Source organism: Monodelphis domestica, chromosome 8 (genome assembly GCF_027887165.1).
Source record: "Monodelphis domestica isolate mMonDom1 chromosome 8, mMonDom1.pri, whole genome shotgun sequence".
NCBI classification, from domain to species: Eukaryota; Metazoa; Chordata; class Mammalia; order Didelphimorphia; family Didelphidae; genus Monodelphis; species Monodelphis domestica.
This window is the reverse complement of record NC_077234.1, coordinates 181,035,253-181,054,238: the sequence shown is the minus strand read 5'-3', so window position 1 is coordinate 181,054,238 and position 18,986 is coordinate 181,035,253. Positions and strand designations below refer to the sequence as shown.

Sequence of the window (18,986 nt, the reverse complement as noted above, 5' to 3'; positions counted from 1 at the left end):
TTGGCTCTAATTGCTAAAGTGTTTTTAATTTTCTTTATTTTAATTTTATATTTTATTATTTTTATATGCATATATTTATTATTTATTTTATAGATAATATATTTATATTATTATATACATATTATACATATTTGTAACAAATATATATATAATTTGTATTATAAATATATACTTATATATATAATAAAATTACATATTTTATTATATTTATATTTTAATTAAAGTTTGTCTGTGTTCCTTCTTAGTACAGAGTTTAAAAATATATAGGATTACAAAAGTAATATATTATTTTAAAATAAAGATGTATTTTTTAAATTCAAGTTCATAGACTTTCTGAAATCTCTTCTTCAACCTCTTGGGAGTCCACAGACCCTAGGCCAAAAAGTAAAACACTTGTTCTTAGTGACCATAAGCTGTGACTCCTCAGGGATATGTCGGAGATAATTCTTGGGAGAGTAAGAGTTTTCCTTAAATTCCTGTTACTGGGTTCCCTTGGAGCCACTGACCCTGTTAGGGTGCCAAGTGGTCCCTGGTCAATGGATATAGGTGTAGTTAAAGGTCACCAAGGAGAAAAATGGGTATTTTTAATGGGATGCTTCCATTTGTTTCTATTTCCCTGCACAATGCAGGGAAAGCAGTGCTAGGCTGGATCTGGGGACAGAGAGCCTGAATTCAAATCCTGTCTCTATTCCAAACCACCAAACTTAATTTTGTCCCATTGGCTAGCTGGCAACTGTCCGGCTGAGTCATGTTTTTGGGGCCATTTGCCTCTACGGTATCTTCTCTTTATGGGCTCATCCCTGTTCTGCTATCAGTCTGTAATTCCAACAATCATTAGTATGCAACAATAAATTGAATTTTGGTCAAGGATAGAAAAGATTTCTGGGTAATTTCTATCCAGAAAAAAACATGTATTGAGTATTTGAGACTGCCATGAAGACACACACACACCTGGAAGGCTGACAGAAAATTTATCTGCAGTTCTGAGAAAGTTTGGGAATTTCAGACCTCAAATACCCAGGCAGCTCTACTGTCCCCCAGCTTGTTATCAGAGGACTGTGCGATCTCTGTCGTGTCTTATCACTCATGCTGTGTGTGAAAAAGAACACTCAGACCAGCTCATATTATTAGGATGTCTAAGCAGAAGATTAAATGTGCAAATCCTATTTATCTGCTCTAATGACATTAATTTGAAATGTAATTGCTAATGAGAAAAGGGGCTGCTCTGACCTTTCTTAGGAGAATATGTAATTAGTCTTTCAGAAGGGAGGAAGCTTATTTGATTTAAAAAATTAAAAATGGGAATTAAAAAAACAAACTCAACCAAACTTGTTCCGTACCTATTTCACTGTGGCACTGTGGAGGCTGACACCAAATGAAAGATAAATTGTTTTTGGAATACCTTGAAATTAATATCAAATGATAAGCTCCTTGAGAGGAAGAAATTGTGCCGGGTGTTCTACAGGGCTTTGCATGCCTATTACCCTGATTCCGAATGTATCTGTGTCAGAAGACTATCAAAGCATCTACACTAATTTTATTTCCTCCCTGAACTCATCTCCATCTGCCTCCAGTTTTGACTAGGTTGGGGCTCACTTCAAATTTTATGTTCTTTGCAAGTATAAAAAATTTAGGGTACTCAAGAATACTGTTATCAGCACTAAAATAAACATTGTATTTCCTTCCTTTAATCTTTGTTTCTCCCTTACTGTTAGATTAATAATAGAATTTTAGGAACAAAAGAAAATTTCAGGAGCCAATTTCCTCCCCTTTAAGAAGGAGCAAAGCTGACTCAGCCAAGCCTGAGGACTGTCTTTTTTGTATCTTACAGTTAGAAGGATTCTAGGAGGCAGAGGATCTATCTGGGTAATCTGTTCCAACAGAATTACACAGGACAAAGAAAAGAAGGTGGCTCCCAATTTCCCCTCCATTTTTGTGTAAGTTTGGAGAGCAAGCCACTGAACTTGTCTGGGCTTCATTTAGTTTTCCCATTTGTAATAAAAGGGAGTTAAACTCTTTGTTTCTCATAAAATTTTTTAAAAAAGGTAAAAAGTTCCATTTATACAAAAATATTTTATCAACTTTTTTGTGGTGGCAAAGAATTAGAAATTGAGAGGATGTCCATCAGTTGGGGAGTGGCTGAACAAGTTGAGGTATATGATTGTGACAGAATACTACTGTGCTATAAGAAATGATGAGCACGAGGATTGCAGAGAAACCTGGAAAGACTTATATGCACTAAAACAGAGGGAAGTGAGCAGAACCAGGGGAACATTTATTCACAGCAATAGCAATATGGTATGATGAACGACTATCAAGGGCTTCACTACTCTCAGGAACATAATGAACCGAGATAATTCTAAAGGGGCTTATGATGGAAAATCCTATCTATCCCCTGAGGAAGAACTGATGGAGTTTGAATGTGCATTCTTCTTTTAATTTTTAATGTATTTTCTTCTACAATATGATGAATATGGAAGTATGACTGCACCTGTATGACCAGAGCAAATTATTTACCATTTCAGGGAGGGGGGGAAGTGAAGGAAGGAAAAAAAAGGGAACCTCAAAAATGTTAGAAAACAAACACCAAAAATTGTTTTCCAATGTAAGTGAGAAAAAAAAGGAAAGAATGGGAAACTTGAAATGGTAGAAAACAAGCACCAAAACTTGTTTTTCCATGTAAATGAGAAAAAAGGAAAGAGTGGAAACCTCGAAATGTTAGAAAACAAGCACCAAAAATTGTTTTTCCATGTAAATGAGAAAAAAAAGGAAAGAATGGGAAACTCGAAATGTTAGAAAACAAGCACCAAAAATTGTTTTTCCATGTAAGTGAGAAAAAAGGAAAGAATGGGAAACTCGAAATGTTAGAAAACAAGCACCAAAAACTGTTTTTCCATGTAAGTGAGAAAAAAAGGAAAGAATGGGAAACTCGAAATGTTAGAAAACAAGCACCAAAAATTGTTTTTCCATGTAAATGAGAAAAAAAAGGAAAGAATGGGAAACTCGAAATGTTAGAAAACAAGCACCAAAAATTGTTTTTCCATGTAAATGAGAAAAAAAAGGAAAGAATGGGAAACTCGAAATGTTAGAAAACAAGCACCAAAAATTGTTTTTCCATGTAAGTGAGAAAAAAACGAATAAAGAAAAAAACCCAAGGAATTTGGATTAGGTGATTTCTAAGGCGCATGCAAGTTCTAGATCTGTGATCCTGTTTTTACTCAATCAGCCAGTCACTATTAAAAGACAAGTAGACCATAAAGGCATTTACCCTTCTATCTAACTTCTGGGAAGTCATGCTCATTACCCATAGTTCCATGTGCATGAAGACTGACCACAGGTTAAAGTAGAAGAATCCCAGGCTATTTGGGCAGGAAGGAGACTCTGGGACTGTTAGTCCAAGCCTCCCATTTTGGAGAGGATGTAACTAAAAAGGTTGTCCATGGCTACACTGAGAAAGTCGGGGAAGTGCGGCACGGACCCGCATCTCTGCACCAGACCTTGCTCTGTCCCAAGAACACTCCAAAGCCTCAGGTAACTCTTTCGGAGGGTCCCCAGTATTCAGAGAGTGGCCTCGCAAGCCGTTTCCTCGCTGTTTTTCTCCTATACAAGAAAAAGGCCAGAGAAGCAGCACCTACCATGAGGAAGGAGTAGCCGATCCACAGGCTGCGCCAGCCTGCAGGGCAGTGAGGGATGGAGACGTCTTGGCTGTGGACAGCAATGGCCACGGCAGGGGCTTCGCAGACGGAGCAGCGGCTGATGTAGGGCTTGATCTCCTCTTCTGCCACCGGCATCATGGGGAGCGGCGCGGTGGTGGACAGCCAGTAGGACTTGTCATTGCGGCTGGCATAGTGGCAGACGTCTCCGGGGTTGCAATACAGGAAAGGCATGGTGCTGAACCGAGCCAAGCACGAGCCAGCCAGTCCTGCAAAACCAAGCCAGACTCCGTGTTCAAATCTGCCCAGGGCGGCAGAAAATGTTTTCCCAGGCGGGCCGATACACGGAAGTGGAGGGCTTACTACTCTCCCTCGTTCCCCATTTCAGATAGGGCTTAGAGGGTCACTGCACTTCTCTCCAAAAATTAGTCAGTCTCCTGCCTGCCAGTCTTCTTTACCTGATAAAGATTTGGGTGCGTTCCACTCATCCTTGCTAAAATTTCTCTTTCCCTCTCTAGGGCAGCTAGGTTGGATAGAATGTCATCTTCCTGAGTTCAAATCTCCTCTCAGACACTTGCTAGTGGGGTGACCCTGGGCAAATCAATTAACCCTGTTTGCCTCAGTTTCCTCATCTGTAAAATGAGCTGGAGAAGGAAATGACAAACTACTCCAATCTCTTTCTTAAGAAAACCTCAAATGTGAGGGCAGCTGGGTGGCTCAGTGAATTGAGAGCCAGGCCTAGAGATGGGAGGTCCTAGGTTCAAATCTAGCCTCAGACACTTCCCAGCTGGGTGACCCTGGGCAAGTCACTTGACCCCCATTGCCTAGCCACTCTTCTGCCTTGGAGCCAACACACAGTACTGATTCCAAGATGGAAGGTAAGGGTTAAAAAAAAAAAGAAAACCTCAAATGTAAAATATTATTTATTACAAAAATTAATAATGTGGAAATATGTTTTGAGGGATAAAAAACATGCATAACTCAGTGGAATTGCTTGTCAGCTCTGGGAGTGAGGGGGGCGGGAAGAGGGGAGGTACAGAACATGGATCATGTAACCATGGAAAAATATTTAAAAAATAAAATTGTATTAAAGAAAAAAAATAAAATCTCAAATGGAGTGACAAAATCAGACCCCACTGACAACAACAAAACCAAGTCAGCTTGTTCTCCGGCTCCTCATGTCAGTAGGTTTGTAGAAAATATTTCTCAGGGAAGCATACGTGAAAATCCCAACCAAGAGAGCAGAGGCAGACTATTTAAAAAATGATCCATAATATACTCCTGTCTTATTCACTGGGTCCATAGTCTTGGTGGGGGTGTCTGTGTGTTTATTTATAAGGTCCTTTAAGCAAGACCCTGCCCCACTGCTTAGGCAGACCAGACACTATCTGATTGAGGACAAGGATGGAGTTAAAGAAGATAATCAAGGTCTGTCGGCAAATCGAAAAGCACACCTACTATGTGCCAGGAACAGGAAACTGTCACTGGCAGGATGTGTGAGACTTAAGCTGAGCACATCACACCTCCAGGATGGTCCACAGTAATTGTTGCAATGAAAAATTACTGTGTCTTCATATAGCCTTTTATTTTCTGAAATAGGATTAAATTCTTTTTTATTTAAGAATTTCTTAATTCATTTATTTAATTTTTTATTTATTTAATTATTTAAAAAATTTTTTTTAAAGTTTCTGCAATTCTAGTCTCTCAAGGTTCTGACTGGCTCTTTGATAGTTAAAAGGCCTTTTTCTATTACCTTAGGTTAGCTGATTTAGCTCGCAAACCCTGTTATGACCTACTTAGTCACACCAGTGGGAAAGGAAGGGCAATTGGAGAAATCAGCAGGCACTGTGCCAGGTGCTAGGACTACAAAAACGAAAGGTCATTGCCCTCAGAAAGCTTACTTTCTCCTGGGGGAAGTTGGCAATTACAACTGAACTGAACTCTAGAAACTGTCCACTGCAACCCCTTCTTTTCACAGACTAGTTCTGATCCGCCAGATTGGCAATTCTTGATAGTTTTAATTATTTTTTATTTTTATTCTTTAAAAAATTCTTCCCATTCCATCTTAGAATCCATACCGTGTATTAGTTCCAAGGCAGAAGGGCAGTAAGGGCTAAGCAATGGGGACTAAGTGACTCACCCAGGCTCACACAACTAGGAAGTGTCTGAAACTGAAGATGGGTCTTCCTCATTCCAAGCCTAGTGTTTTATTCACTGTGCCATATAGCTGCCATCTTTGTAGTGCATGGGACAAAATTTGAGAAGATGAACTAATACTAATAGGAAACCACAAAGGAAAAGAACATGGCCACAAGGCTACTGATGGATCCATAGAGGATGACCATGACATGAAAGGAGCAGAGAATTTTTTATATCCCATTATTATTGTTGTGAAATATAGGATTTTGAAAAATTTCATTATTTTCACGACAATTTAATTTATTTATTGTTTTATTTTAATATTTTATCATCTTGACCTCTAGATGTTTGACTCAATGGCAGATAACTGACAAGTGATGAAGGATCACATTCAATTCTTAGACTTTTAGCCCTTCCAGTACCAAACAATGAAGGCACTTCAGAGTACACATTGCAGAAACCAGGGAGCTTAGGGAGGACCAGGCTCTACCTACCAAGGTCTTGGTTGTGTGCTTTTTCCTGGCCTTCAAAGTACAGTAGGCTGTACCCACTCCAGAGTTTATTCATGCCAACTGGACACATTGGCTCTTGATCAGTCTGGCTGTGTTTCACCAGGAGATAACCAATGCTAACACTACGACCTGGCATGCCAGGGAGCCCTGGACTTCCTGGTCGTCCTGGTTCACCTGGAAATCAAGAAGAAATCGGTCCATTTGCTTAATGATTCTTTGAGAACAAAGTTGATCAGAGTGGACAAGAGAGAAGTAACCACGTAGTCTTTCAGGAAGCCTCGAGCATGCTACTTCTTTTTCTCAGCATTTGGCTCCTCACTCACCTTCTTGGCCCACTGGTCCTTGATGTCCCATGAGACCCTGGTCACCTCTGAATCCTGGAAGGGCTGACATACCACCTCTTCCTTGGGGTCCCGGTTTTCCAGGGAGACCTCGTAAACCTGGATAGCCACCAAGTTCATTATGAGTAAGAATCAACGGAAAACAAATAAATATGTAATAAATGTATGAAATAGTGATAGAAATTTCCCCTGATGCCTTTATAGTTCCATTCCAGATCATGCTCCTACCTGGATCACCTGGAGGGCCCTGGGGACCCATCTCTCCCTGTATTCCAGGGGGCCCTCTCCTTCCATGGGGACCTGCTACTCCAGGCTCTGTGACAATCTTCAAGGGGATTCCTGGAATCCCAGGGGATCCCATAGTACCAGGAGTGCCTAGGAAGGGGCAAAAAGGTACCAATATACGTAAGAAAAGGGAGCTATGGATCGACACCGCAGCCTACTGTCCATTGGTAGCTGCTAAAAGTGGACCTCAAAGCTGAACCTGTAAAATAAAAATGTGACCTTTTGAGAACTCTATCTGAGCAAGAACTTGGCGCACAGATGATGTGATCCTCCATCAAATACCATCAGGGATTCCCTTCACAGGGTGAGGGGATAGTCTTAGGGGGCACCAAAGTACCAAATGTGTTATGTTTAAAAAGGCACAGTTAAAAAGAAAAGACTTCTTAGGCAATGGCTGAGCCAGTCCCACATGTGTTGTTAATCAGATTCCCAGAGGTAATAGTGGCACGCTTTTATCTACAGCAATTAATTCCAATAGTTTCACCTCTGCTTCCTTTTATTTTAAATCAAATCTTTATTAAGTGCCTATGAACTACATGTAATTCCGGAGTGGAGTCTAAATGGGATCTCCTCTGTAATATCAATATTTGGTCATTTCAAGATAAAATATTATTATTTTTATAACTGTCCCCATTGGCGGTGGGAGCAGCAAGGACAACAGGCTTCCATATTAGGAGACCTTTCCTAATCTCTCTCTGTACCACTCACTATCTAAATGACCTTGCATTTGTTCTGTAAATATTTTGCATATATTTATCAGTGTTCAAGCTCTCTCCCTTCAAAAGAATGTAAATTCTCTGGGAGGGACTTTTTTTTCTTGGTACTTGGATCTCCAGTGTCCAGTTCATTGCCTGGCCCATAGAAAGCATTCTATAAAGCTCATTGATGTAGAACCCAGATTGAATTGCTTGTCAGCTCCAGGAGTGGGAAGGGAGACAATATGGATCATATAACTTTGGAAAACTTAGGTGGAAATTTGTTATTAAGATAAAAAAATTAAAAAAATAAAGCTTGTTGAATTGAAATGAGGAACAATTGAGAGATCAGAAGAAACACAGGGGATGCCTTAAATGACTTATTTTCCCCTGTAGGTTGTAACAGTTAATTTAGTCTCTTGTCATAAAAGTATTATATTTTATGAGGTTTATTAAAGATGATTAGAAATCAAGGATACAAAATAATAAGCCATGTGCCTAGGGTACGATTAGCCCATTCACAGCCTACTTACAACATGTTGCAATCTCTGAGTAGAGGAAGAAGCTCTTGAGAGGCAGAGTCCTTTAAATAATACATTTTTATCTCGTCCAGGAGGAGATTCAGGTGAGATTATAGGGAATTCTGGGAAGTACCAAGGACTTCTGGGGATTGGAGTCTGGGGTTCAAATCTCCATTTTTACAAGATTCTCAGAGAGTAAACTCACCCAGGGACTTGGGCATTAGCTGCTATTTTCAATGAACCTAGACAAGCTATCTCTGAGTAGAGGAAGAGGCTCTTGAGAGGCAGAGAGTCCTTTAAATAATACATTTTTATCTCGTCCAGGAGGAGACTCCGATGAGATTATAGGGAATTCTGGGAAGTACCAAGGACTTCTGGGGATTGGAGTCTGGGGTTCAAATCTCCATTTTTACAAGATTCTCAGAGAGTAAACTCACCCAGGGACTTGGGCATTAGCTGCCATTTTCAGTGAACCTAGACAAGCTATTGGTTGTAGCCCTTAAGACACATACTTACCAGGGAATCCTCTGTCTCCTTTGGGTCCCTTGGGGCCTCTGTCACCACTACTTCCTGGTATTCCATGGTATCCCATGAGTCCTTGTTGTCCTCTAGGCCCTTCAATATAAATGTCACATTTATGTATGCTTACTCTTTTCAGTTCATCAATCTCAATTGTCATAAACCTACCATCTCAGCGATGTGTAATATGACAGTACTTTTGATTTCATCATCAATCACATCCATTTTCTCTCCATGTCCCAGAATTCTAAAATTCTTCTATTTTTATAATTTTTAAATATTTTATTTATATATTTTATATATCTTATTTTTATATTTTAATTTTTGATAAATATATTTTATTTTACCAATTAGGTCACAACTTCTTTATTCTTCCATCTCTCCCTTTGCCCCATCCCTAAATTTATTTGTTTTATTCTTAGTGTGACCTCCAGATACTCTATCTTTCCTTTTTTTTCTCAATCCATCACCCTTGCTGAGACCCTAGCTTCCAATCTTCAGAACCATAACCTTCTATAGTTAGCCAGTGAAGCTATACAATGTTCTCTATTTTTAAATTACCTTTTTCACTGCTGCTCAGATCTTGTCATACCTCAGGTTTGGATTACTTCCACCTTTTGACTTCTCTATTCCTGCTCATATACGTTTTTTTTTTTTAAACCCTTACCTCATGTCTTAGGATTAATACTATGTATTGGTTCCAGGACAGAAGATCAGTAAGGACTAGGCAATGGGGGTTAAGAAACTTGTCTGAGGCCACATTTGAACCCAGGACTTCCCGTCTCTCAATCCACTGAGCCACCTACATGCCCCCCTACTCCATTCTTTAAAATAGTTCATTTGTCCTTGCCATCTTGTAAAGTTATCTTACTATCTCCTTTCCATGGCTGAACTCTGAGAAAAGATATTCCACACTTGTTATCTCCACATCCTTCAATTCCCATTTACTTTTCAGACACAAACCCACCACTTGACTGAAACTGCTCTTTCTCAGATTAGCAATGATTTCTCATCCATTCTGAATTCATTTTAGCAATTGAATTGGTTTTTTGCCAGTCCTCATCTTTCCTGACCTCTTTTCAGTTTTTGATAAGACTGACCACCTTCTCCCTGTCTCCGGTGCCTCCCTTGCTTTCATGGCATTTCTTCATAGAGTTCTTCCTCCTTATCAGGCTGCTCCTTCTCAGTCTCCCTAAGCACAGGTGTCTCCCAACACTGCCCTGGCACCTGCTTTCTTCTTCCCCCTTCTCAGTGATTCATTAGTTCCTTTGCAGTCAAGTAACATCCATATAGTTAATTCCCAAATGTATGTATCCAGCCCCAAGCTTCCTCATCAGTTCTGCATCACTGTTTATTTGATGGAGAAATCTCATCTGTATGTCTTACAGGCACCTCAAACTCATGTCCAAAATGGATTCGACCATCATCTTCCCTTTAAACCTGTGATTTCAAAAGTCCCTATTTGTGTTAAGAGCGCCCATATTCTTCCAATTTCCCATTTTGGCAGAAAAAATGAGGACTTTTCTCTTCTTTGTCTCTCATATCTAGTTACCAAACTTCTGCCTCCACCACATTTCCTGCATCTGTTTCCTTATACTGCCGTCACCCTAGTACAGGGACCTCTTTACCTCTCCACTGGACTATTGTCATAGGCTTCTGTGGGTCTCTGATTCTAGCATCTCTCTTTTTCAATATACTCTCGACACTGTTGCCAAAATAATCTTGAAGTGCAAATCTGACTCTGTTACTTCTCAGCTCAAGAATTTGGGGCTCTCTATTGCCTCTAAGATAAAATACAAACCCTCCAGTTTGTCATGTAGAATTCTGCACACACTCCATCTCCAACTGTCCTTTAAGACTTTTTTCACACTTCTCCTCACATATATTCTCCACTCTCACCAAACGATCAAGTGCCTTGAATCCTACTTCTGTGCCATTGTAGACAATCTCTCCTTCCATCTCTGGATGGTATTCCTGCTTCACCTCTGCCTTTCTGAATGTCCATCTTCCTTTCGAGGCTCACCTTAGGTGGCCCCTCATCTGGGAACGGTTTCCTAATTCCCTTAGCTGTCTGGGTTCTGTCCCTCTGCCATTCACCTGGCACTTGGTCCTCTGTGTCTACGGAATATTATATATGAAGGACTGTTCATTTTTGTCCTTGTATCAGTCATGTTCAGAGAGGTAAGGTCTAGTATCTTCTAGGGATCTGGCCTCAGCCAGGAAGCCTCGGGCATAAGTCCTGCCTCTTACGCCTGCTAGCTGTGTTAACTTGGGCAAAATCATTTATCTCTTCATACTCTAGGAATTTATTCAAGTCTACAAGTTGCAGAGAAGATGAAGATCTGCTTTGGGAGGGGAAGTTCCTTCTGCAATTCTAATTTCTATCTGCCATCCCCAATGACCTTAATCAATGCATAATAACTCTTTTCTCAATGGAATTCAATGTCTTTATATTCATAATGTAAAATAAAATCCCGCTTATTTAATCCTTCCTCTCCTTTTGCACCTTCCCTGCCCCACATTCATGACCAAATCTTATTTGTCAACAAGATAAGACGTTCCTCGTTCTTGTGGAAAATTACCTTTTTCTCCTGGGAGTCCATACACTCCAGGTCGGCCTTGGGTTCCAGGATCTCCTACCCACCCTTTGGGTCCTCTTTCTCCAGGGAGTCCTGGACTTCCCACTTCTCCTTTGATTCCAGGGGGAGCTGAGGGTCCAGGTGTTCCTGGCAGGCCTCGGTAACCTGTAGATATCAGCAGTTAGACATGAATAATTACTGAGAAAAACAGATAAATGATGTCCTCTGTTGTTCTGGGAGACCCAGAGGTACTCGCCGTCATGGGAGTATAAAAGGCAACCTTGTGGATTACAAGTCTTTGATGCTAGGTCGATTTCCTTTTGCTACCTCACGGATTCTATATTCATAGCTGTTGTATGTTCAGGAAATTCAAACTAATTTTTAATATGAAATTATAATTAGGAAGGTAGATTTACTGGAAGGATAGTCTATAATTTACTCCAAAATCCATGATTTTGGGAAATATCTGCTCCTGCTGTAAATAATCAAAAAATGACTGTAAGAGGCAGTTAATAAGGACACAGTAAATAGAGCACCAGGCTTGGAATTGGGAGGACCCGGGTTCTAATCAGTTCCTAGCTGTGTGACCCTGGGTAAGTCACTTAACCTCTATTGCCTAGCCCTTGCTGTTCTTCTGCATTAGAATTGATATTTAGACAGAAGGTAAGGGTTAAAAAAAGTTGCTTATAATGAAAGAGGTCAGGAGGATAGTGCCATCATAATAGCTGGCAGGTCAGTAGGGTACCAAAGCATGATCAAGAGTGACTTTTGTATTCTTGATGCATTTTGGGGCTGGTTGCTCCAAGGTCCTCACTCATGTCCTTGTAAACCTCAAAATTTCTTAGACTTTTTCAAGTATGAAATTTCCCAATGGTGAAATTTCCAACATTTATAAGTCTAAGAAATTTTGAGGTTTACATCCTCAAAGGTAAGTGTGGTTAGGAAGAAAGGAAATGACAATTTTTTGGAGCCATATTTTTTGGGCAATGGTTAGAGGACTGTGAAAATGAAAACAAGTTTTATTCTTGCATGAGACAGTTTAGCTAACAACAACCTAAGGATCCGAAAGCACAGATTCAAAATAGAAATGCTCACCCTGTAGTCCAAATAGACCTGGGGCTCCTTTGTCACCGGGTAACCCAGAGATATTGGAAGGTGCAGTGAATCCTGGATGTCCTTGAATTCCTGGGCTCCCCGATGGGCCTTGTCCCCCTGAGGATCAAAAAGAGAATATTCTCACCCTGTAGAACAACCTAACACATTATTTGTACCAGGTTCTGTCAGTTCTGCCTCTATAACATTTCTCATATCCTCCTTCTCTCGGGACTGTCATTGCCTTAATTCAGGCTGTCATCACTTCTCACTGAGGCTATTATACGAGAGCTGCCAAAAATAATCTGACTGAGGTACCCCCCGACAATGTCGTCCCCCTTTTCAGAAAGTTCAGTGCCTCCCTATTGCTTATGGTATAAAACACAAACTTGTCACTGGAGGCCATGTCCTATGGCTCTAGTATATCCTTCTCCTATTTTATTTTTATTTGATTCTCCTTCCATTCAAAGGGCTGCTGGGTGGCACAGTGGATAGAGTGCCAGGCAAAGAATCAGCAAGACTTATTCCCCCCCCCCCCCGAGTTAAAATCTGGCCTTGGACACTTCCTAGCTACGTGATCCTGGGCAAGTCACTTAACTCTATTTGCCTCAATTCCCCATCTGTTAAGTGATCTGGAGAAGGAAATGGAAAACCACTCCAGGATCTCTGCCAAGAAAACCCCACACAGGGTCATGAAGAATCAGACATCACTGAACCACAACTCCCATCCAAAGGGCAGAGAGATAGAGTGGTGGGCCTGGAGCTAGGAGTTCAAATCTGGCTTCAGTCACTAACTGTGTGGCTCTGGGCAAGTCCCTTCAATATCTTTGCCAAGAAAACACCACTGGGATCATGAAGAGTCAGAAAAGACTGAAAAATGACTATACGACTCCCATTCCAATGGTATATATTCCAGCAAAGCATTCCCTGATCTTATCTAACCTTCTCCTATTTTTTTACATTCATACAGATACTCCTCATGCCTGGAGCACATTCTTTCCATGTTGAAATCTTTTTTTTTTCCTTCAAGACAAAGGTCAGGGCCCATAAAACTTCCTTGATTTCCCATTTGGCAAAAAAAAAATGTGTTCTCTATCTGAAATTTTCTTATAATACTGTATCTAGAAGTCTTTTTTGAATTAATTGGATTATACTTAATATTATAACTAATATCCTACTATATATTATTATTACTGATATATTATTATGCTATTGTTATTATTATTATATGTCCCATTCCCTCATTAGACAGTAAGCTCCCTTGAAGGCAGAGACTCTGGTTTTTTCATTTTGAAATTCTAGCCCTAACAAAGTATTATTCATGCTTAAAAAATGTGGGCTGTTCAATTGCAAATCTAATCAGAATCATTGAGGATCCCTTGATGAATGATGATATTCTAGTGGACCAGGATGAAGCAGAACATCCTATTGCTTTATTTAAGAAGGATTTGAAACCTTCCCACTATCTTGTAGCCTAAAGATGAATCATTCCACTTCTTATTTCTACAAATGAAATGCACATACAACCCATGTTCCCTCCCGACATTTTCCCCAGCCTTAGATCTGATCTCATAGTTATAGGTGCTTCCTCTACTCATGCATATAAATTCCTTCATCTCCCCATTTTCTCATCCTGATCACTGATAACTGCTTATTCAAGGACCATCCTTGTTCAGACCCCTGGCCTGCAGCAACCAGTCTTTAGCTTTTCACAGATTATTAGCACCACAAGCTTAAAGAACCCACTAGGGAAAGGAAATGAGACTGAAAGTAATTTGTTTGGACACTTGGTGACAGCTCTGGGTAAAGTTTGGTGGAGGAGAAAGTCAAAACAAAGTGGTAAAAGACCAATGCCTTAGGCTAATCTGTAAATTTGGTTCATCCTTGTTCCTTGTGTTATCTTGGATCAAAGTGCTACAGAGCTGACATGAGTTACTTGCCATTCACTGGGTGAGGAGGGGTATAGTCTACTTTTTTGTAAAAGAAATTGATGAAATCTCTAAAGATCTCTCTTTTCTCTTCTCCTATCCTTCTCACCTTTTTATGGCATCTTTTTCTTTTTTAATCTTCCTCCCCTTTCTTTTAGGTCTCATGAATAAGGGTGGGGGTTAAACAACTCACTACATCAAAAAATATCATAAAAGTGTCACAATATACAGGAAGACCTGAGTTCAAAATCCGAGCTTTGGCATTTATTAGCTGTGTGACCCTGGGCAAATCACTTAACCTCTGCTTGCCTCTGTTTCCTCAACTATAAAATGAGGATAAGAGCACCCATTCCCCAGGATTTTTGTGAGGATCAAATGGAATAATGTTTCAAAAACATTTTAGGAATCTTAAAACACTATATAAATGATAGCTCAGGCAGCTAGTTGATAAGGTGGAAAGAACATGGAATTTTAAGTCAGGAACACAGGAGTTCAAATTCTGCCTTTGACAGACCCTAGGAAGGTGTCTGTCTTTCAGTTTTCTCCTCAGTAAAATGGGAAGGGAATAAGCAGTTATGTAGCACTTGCTCTATGTGCCAGGCACTGTGCACGGGCTTTACCCATATTACCTTATCTGATAATGAGGGTAAGAATAGCATCTACCACAGAGAGTTGTGTGAGGATCAAATGAGGTAACATCGGACACGCACTTCATAAATCCTGAAGTGTTACACCAAGTGCTACTGTTATTATTATTATTGTTACTGTGCTGGTGGTTGTTGTCACAAAGTACCTTCCTGTTGTGAGGGATGAAGAGAGAAGAGATGGACACAGCACACCAGAATCTTGGATCAGAATTCGGAATCTCTGAAAAGCAACTTGCTCTGTTCCCCCCCCCCCCGCCTTTGTCTTTATGCTATGTCAACATCTATCACAGATGAAGAGCTATTCAAATCCGAAGACTTTTGAAATAAAGCATCAGGGAAATGTTTCTGTCTGTGCATGTTTAGAGCAGGAAGAAGGAAATAAATAATGGGAGGAACATTATAAAAATAATAAATAATAGGGTAACATTACAAAAATGAAAAATAGGAGAAACATAAAAATGAAATACAGGAGAAACATTACAAAAATAACAAACATAAGAGAAACAAAAATAAAAAATAGGAGAAATATTACAAAAATAAAGATATATATGCACATATATACATATATATACACACTATTAATTCTAAACATCAAGTGGTCAGATTTATTGAACCTAAGTGGATTAAATAACCATCAGCTGCAGCTGGATGAAAAATGACATCTATTGAACTTATTCAAGCTCTTGTGATAAAGTCAGTCAATCAATATGTATTTATGAAACCCTTATCATGAATCAGGCAGGCAGTTGGTGGTGCAGTGGATAAAGTGCTGGACCTGGCATCAAGAAAACTCCTCTCCCTGTGTTCAAATCTTTCTTCAGACACTTAAGGTGTGACCCTGGGCAATTCACTTAACCCTGTTTTCCTCAGTTTCCTCATCTGTAAAATGAACTGGAGAAGGAAATGGCAAACCACTCCAGTATCTTTGCCAAAAAACCCCAAATGGGATCAGAAAGAATGGGACATGACTGAAAACAACAATAATGTCAAATTAACTAAATGATGAATGAGAGAGCAGAGATCTAACTGAAACGACTGAACAGCAACAAATGGCTCAGACATTGTGGTAAGCCATGGAGATACAAATACAAGTTAAAAAGTCTCTGTCCTCTCTCAAGAAGCTTCTAGAGGAACCAAAATAGATCTTAAGCTTCAGAAAAAACCTGAAAGCTTTTGAGTAAGAGGATCTAGTGACATCTCTGGACTGGATGCTACTTAATAAATGTTTGTTGCTTGCCTTTCTGGCTGACTTTTTTCTATTTTTTAAAGAAAAGCAGAATTAACTTAACTACAGTTATTAGGTCTCTGTTAATGAGAGTATTTAGCAACCATGAGTCATTTGGTTGGAATTAACATGAAAACAAGGGCATTTTCTCAAGAATCCTCCTACTGATTTTCATAACTATGGAAATAAGAAAAGCTGGACAATGAATAAATAGATGTCATTGAAAACCCCATGCAACAACCAAAAGGGGGCCACGAATTAATGAAATATTTGGCATAATTTCAGTAAGAAGAAACTGAATGTTGAATGGGCATGAAGCATGATGAAGTGGAGTCAGAGAATCTGGGTACAAATCTGAGGATTACTCCCTGTATGATGTTGGGCAAGTTACTAAACTTCTGTGAGCATCAGTTTCTGCATCTGTAAAATGGGGGGGCATTAGGGTTGGACTAAATGGTCTCAGAAGTCCCTTTCATTTCAAGACTCATAACTCTGTGAATTTAGGGCCAGTTCAACAGAAAGCCATTTGTCAAAGTCCAAAGATAGCTCAACTATCGAATGAAATTTAATTTTAAGCATTAGCACTAGTTGACATCACAATTAATAATAACCTATGAAGTATGTCAATAGCATATAAAAGACTCAGTGGAGTAGAAATCAGAATCACAACATTTCTGTAATTAAAGAATAGTAAATATGAGTGTCACGTATAGATTAATGTAAAGTTTAAATGTATTTAATGAGACTATCTGTCTTGCTATATCTGGGCCATTTGGTTCTGTAACGCGAGGAATTAAGAGGATAGTGATGTGAGGGAAGAAGGAGAAGAAACCCACCATAATTTGATTTACTTGATGTTTTAAAAAATCAGATCTCTGAATTGGCTAGTCACTGACTTGGCTTACTTGCTACTTCCATGAAATATCTGGTAATGAATTTTCATGTGGAATATATGTTATTATTATTAATGCTTGATAGGTTAATGATTGGAAGCACAGGGGCTATTTAAAAAAAAAAATATATATATATATATGTAGACATGTTTTAGATACCTGAAAATCCAGAAAGACGAAGTTTGGTGGAATATATTTGTTTTTATTGTTCAGTTGTTTTTCAGTTCTATTTGATTCCTGGTGACACCATTTGCAATTTTCTTGGCAAAGATCCTGGAGTGTGCTGAAGTCAGAAAGACTCATGTTTGTGAGTTCAAATCAGCCTCAGACACTTACAAACTGTGTCACTCTGGGCAACTTATTATCACTGTCTGCCTCAGTTTTCTCATGTATAAAATGAGTTAGAGAAGGAAATGGCAAACCATTCCAGCATCTTTGCCAAGACAACCTCAGATGGGATCAGAAAGAATCGAACAAGACGGAAAAGCAACTGAAGAACAACAAATGGGTCAGGAACTGCGCTAAATGCTAGGGATAAAATACAAGGAAAAAAGATGTCTCTGCCCTTAAAGAGATTCTAAAGTAACTAAAACAGACTTAAAGTTTCAGAAAATAACTGAAAACGTTCACAAAAGAGACTCTAAACTGACTGATGCCTAATAGATTAAATGCTAGCTGTTTGATTTCCTTTTTTTTCCTCCTAATTTTTCCAAAAAGTTTCTTGTTCTCTGTTGTCCAGGGTAAATGTATATAGTTCCTCAAAAGGATCTAGGTAGTGATCAAGAAGAGTTTATAGAATCATATAACATTGGAAAGTTTATGTGGAAATTTGTTACTAAAATAAAAAATCTGAATAAAGTAAAAAAAAAAAAGAGAAAATATTCTCCCAGTAAAAGAAGAGTTTATAGACAGACACTGGTATATGTGTGGATTTTTCTCATTCAATTGCTAGGACTCATTAAGTTTCACAGATCAATCTCCTATCCATTCATCCTAAATTCACCCTAAATCTGGCTTAGTTCAGAAGATGTGATAGGGGCAAAGCTTGTGTCATCTAGCAACTGAGTAATGAGCATTTTCTCATTGTTCTTTGGCTTATCTTCATCCAGCCCTCTGTTCACACAGAAAGACATGTGGATGTCTTTTCATGAATTCAGGTTGTAATGAATGACACCACCCCCTTTGGCATATTCAATACCTCACCTTGGGCTCCCCTTTCGCCTTTCTGCCCAGGTGCTCCCAGAGGGCCTGGAATTATGTTAGGCTCCCCTCTTTCTCCTTTGTCACCAAAAGGGCCAGGGAAACCAGGATTCCCATAGCCTTCTGCACCTGTTGTGGAGTTAAAATAGAAACCAGATGTTAATATATTCTGGGCATAAAATATTAATTTTCCTAAATCAAGGAAGACTAAGACCATGCAAGGCAGCTAAAAGCAGAGAAACATCATGATGTCTAAGGTCAGTAAATTCAGAATTCATTCAGCCCCTTTATTTTGCATTGAAGTAATTAAACCTAAAAGACCAAAGTGGTCCAGGCTCACCAAGTAACTTAGTGGTGAGTCAGGTCTAGAATATGTCTTGCCCTAAATCTAGAGTTCATGCTCTAGTGTTTTTTCCCACCCATTCTGTTCCCAGCTTTGCTTCAGTATGCTTATAAATAGAGGTAGTATGTTGTCATAGAAGGGGATCAGGAATTGGAGTCAAAATAACCTTGGAGTTGACTCTCACCTCCTTTCACTTAGAATTTGGGGGACCACAGGCAAGTTACTAGCCTCCTGAGCCTCAGTTTTCCTATCTATAAATTGGTAATAATAATACTTGCTCTTATTTCAAAGGATTATTGTGAAGATTTGAATCTTAATTAAAGAATTAATAATTGCATTCTAATTTTATATTTGTAAAGCACTTTGTTGCCTACATACCAGTTATTATGAATAAATAAATCCAAGGAGAATAAA

General features: G+C 39.2%; 1 protein-coding gene across 2 annotated transcripts in view; it reads right to left on the bottom strand.

The window, feature by feature from the left end:
- Nucleotides 1–18,986, bottom strand: part of COL4A2 (collagen type IV alpha 2 chain) — a 286,312-nt gene that overhangs the window by 7,078 nt on the left and 260,248 nt on the right. For both annotated transcript variants that reach the window (XM_007501294.3, XM_007501293.3), the window contains exons 40-47: nt 18,233–18,358; nt 12,340–12,456; nt 11,248–11,409; nt 8,663–8,761; nt 6,874–7,020; nt 6,628–6,744; nt 6,287–6,478; nt 3,636–3,922 (exon numbers count right to left, since the gene is read on the bottom strand). In XM_007501294.3, the coding sequence (XP_007501356.2) occupies nt 3,636–3,922; nt 6,287–6,478; nt 6,628–6,744; nt 6,874–7,020; nt 8,663–8,761; nt 11,248–11,409; nt 12,340–12,456; nt 18,233–18,358 (1,247 nt within the window). The remainder of the gene's footprint in view (nt 1–3,635; nt 3,923–6,286; nt 6,479–6,627; nt 6,745–6,873; nt 7,021–8,662; nt 8,762–11,247; nt 11,410–12,339; nt 12,457–18,232; nt 18,359–18,986) is intronic.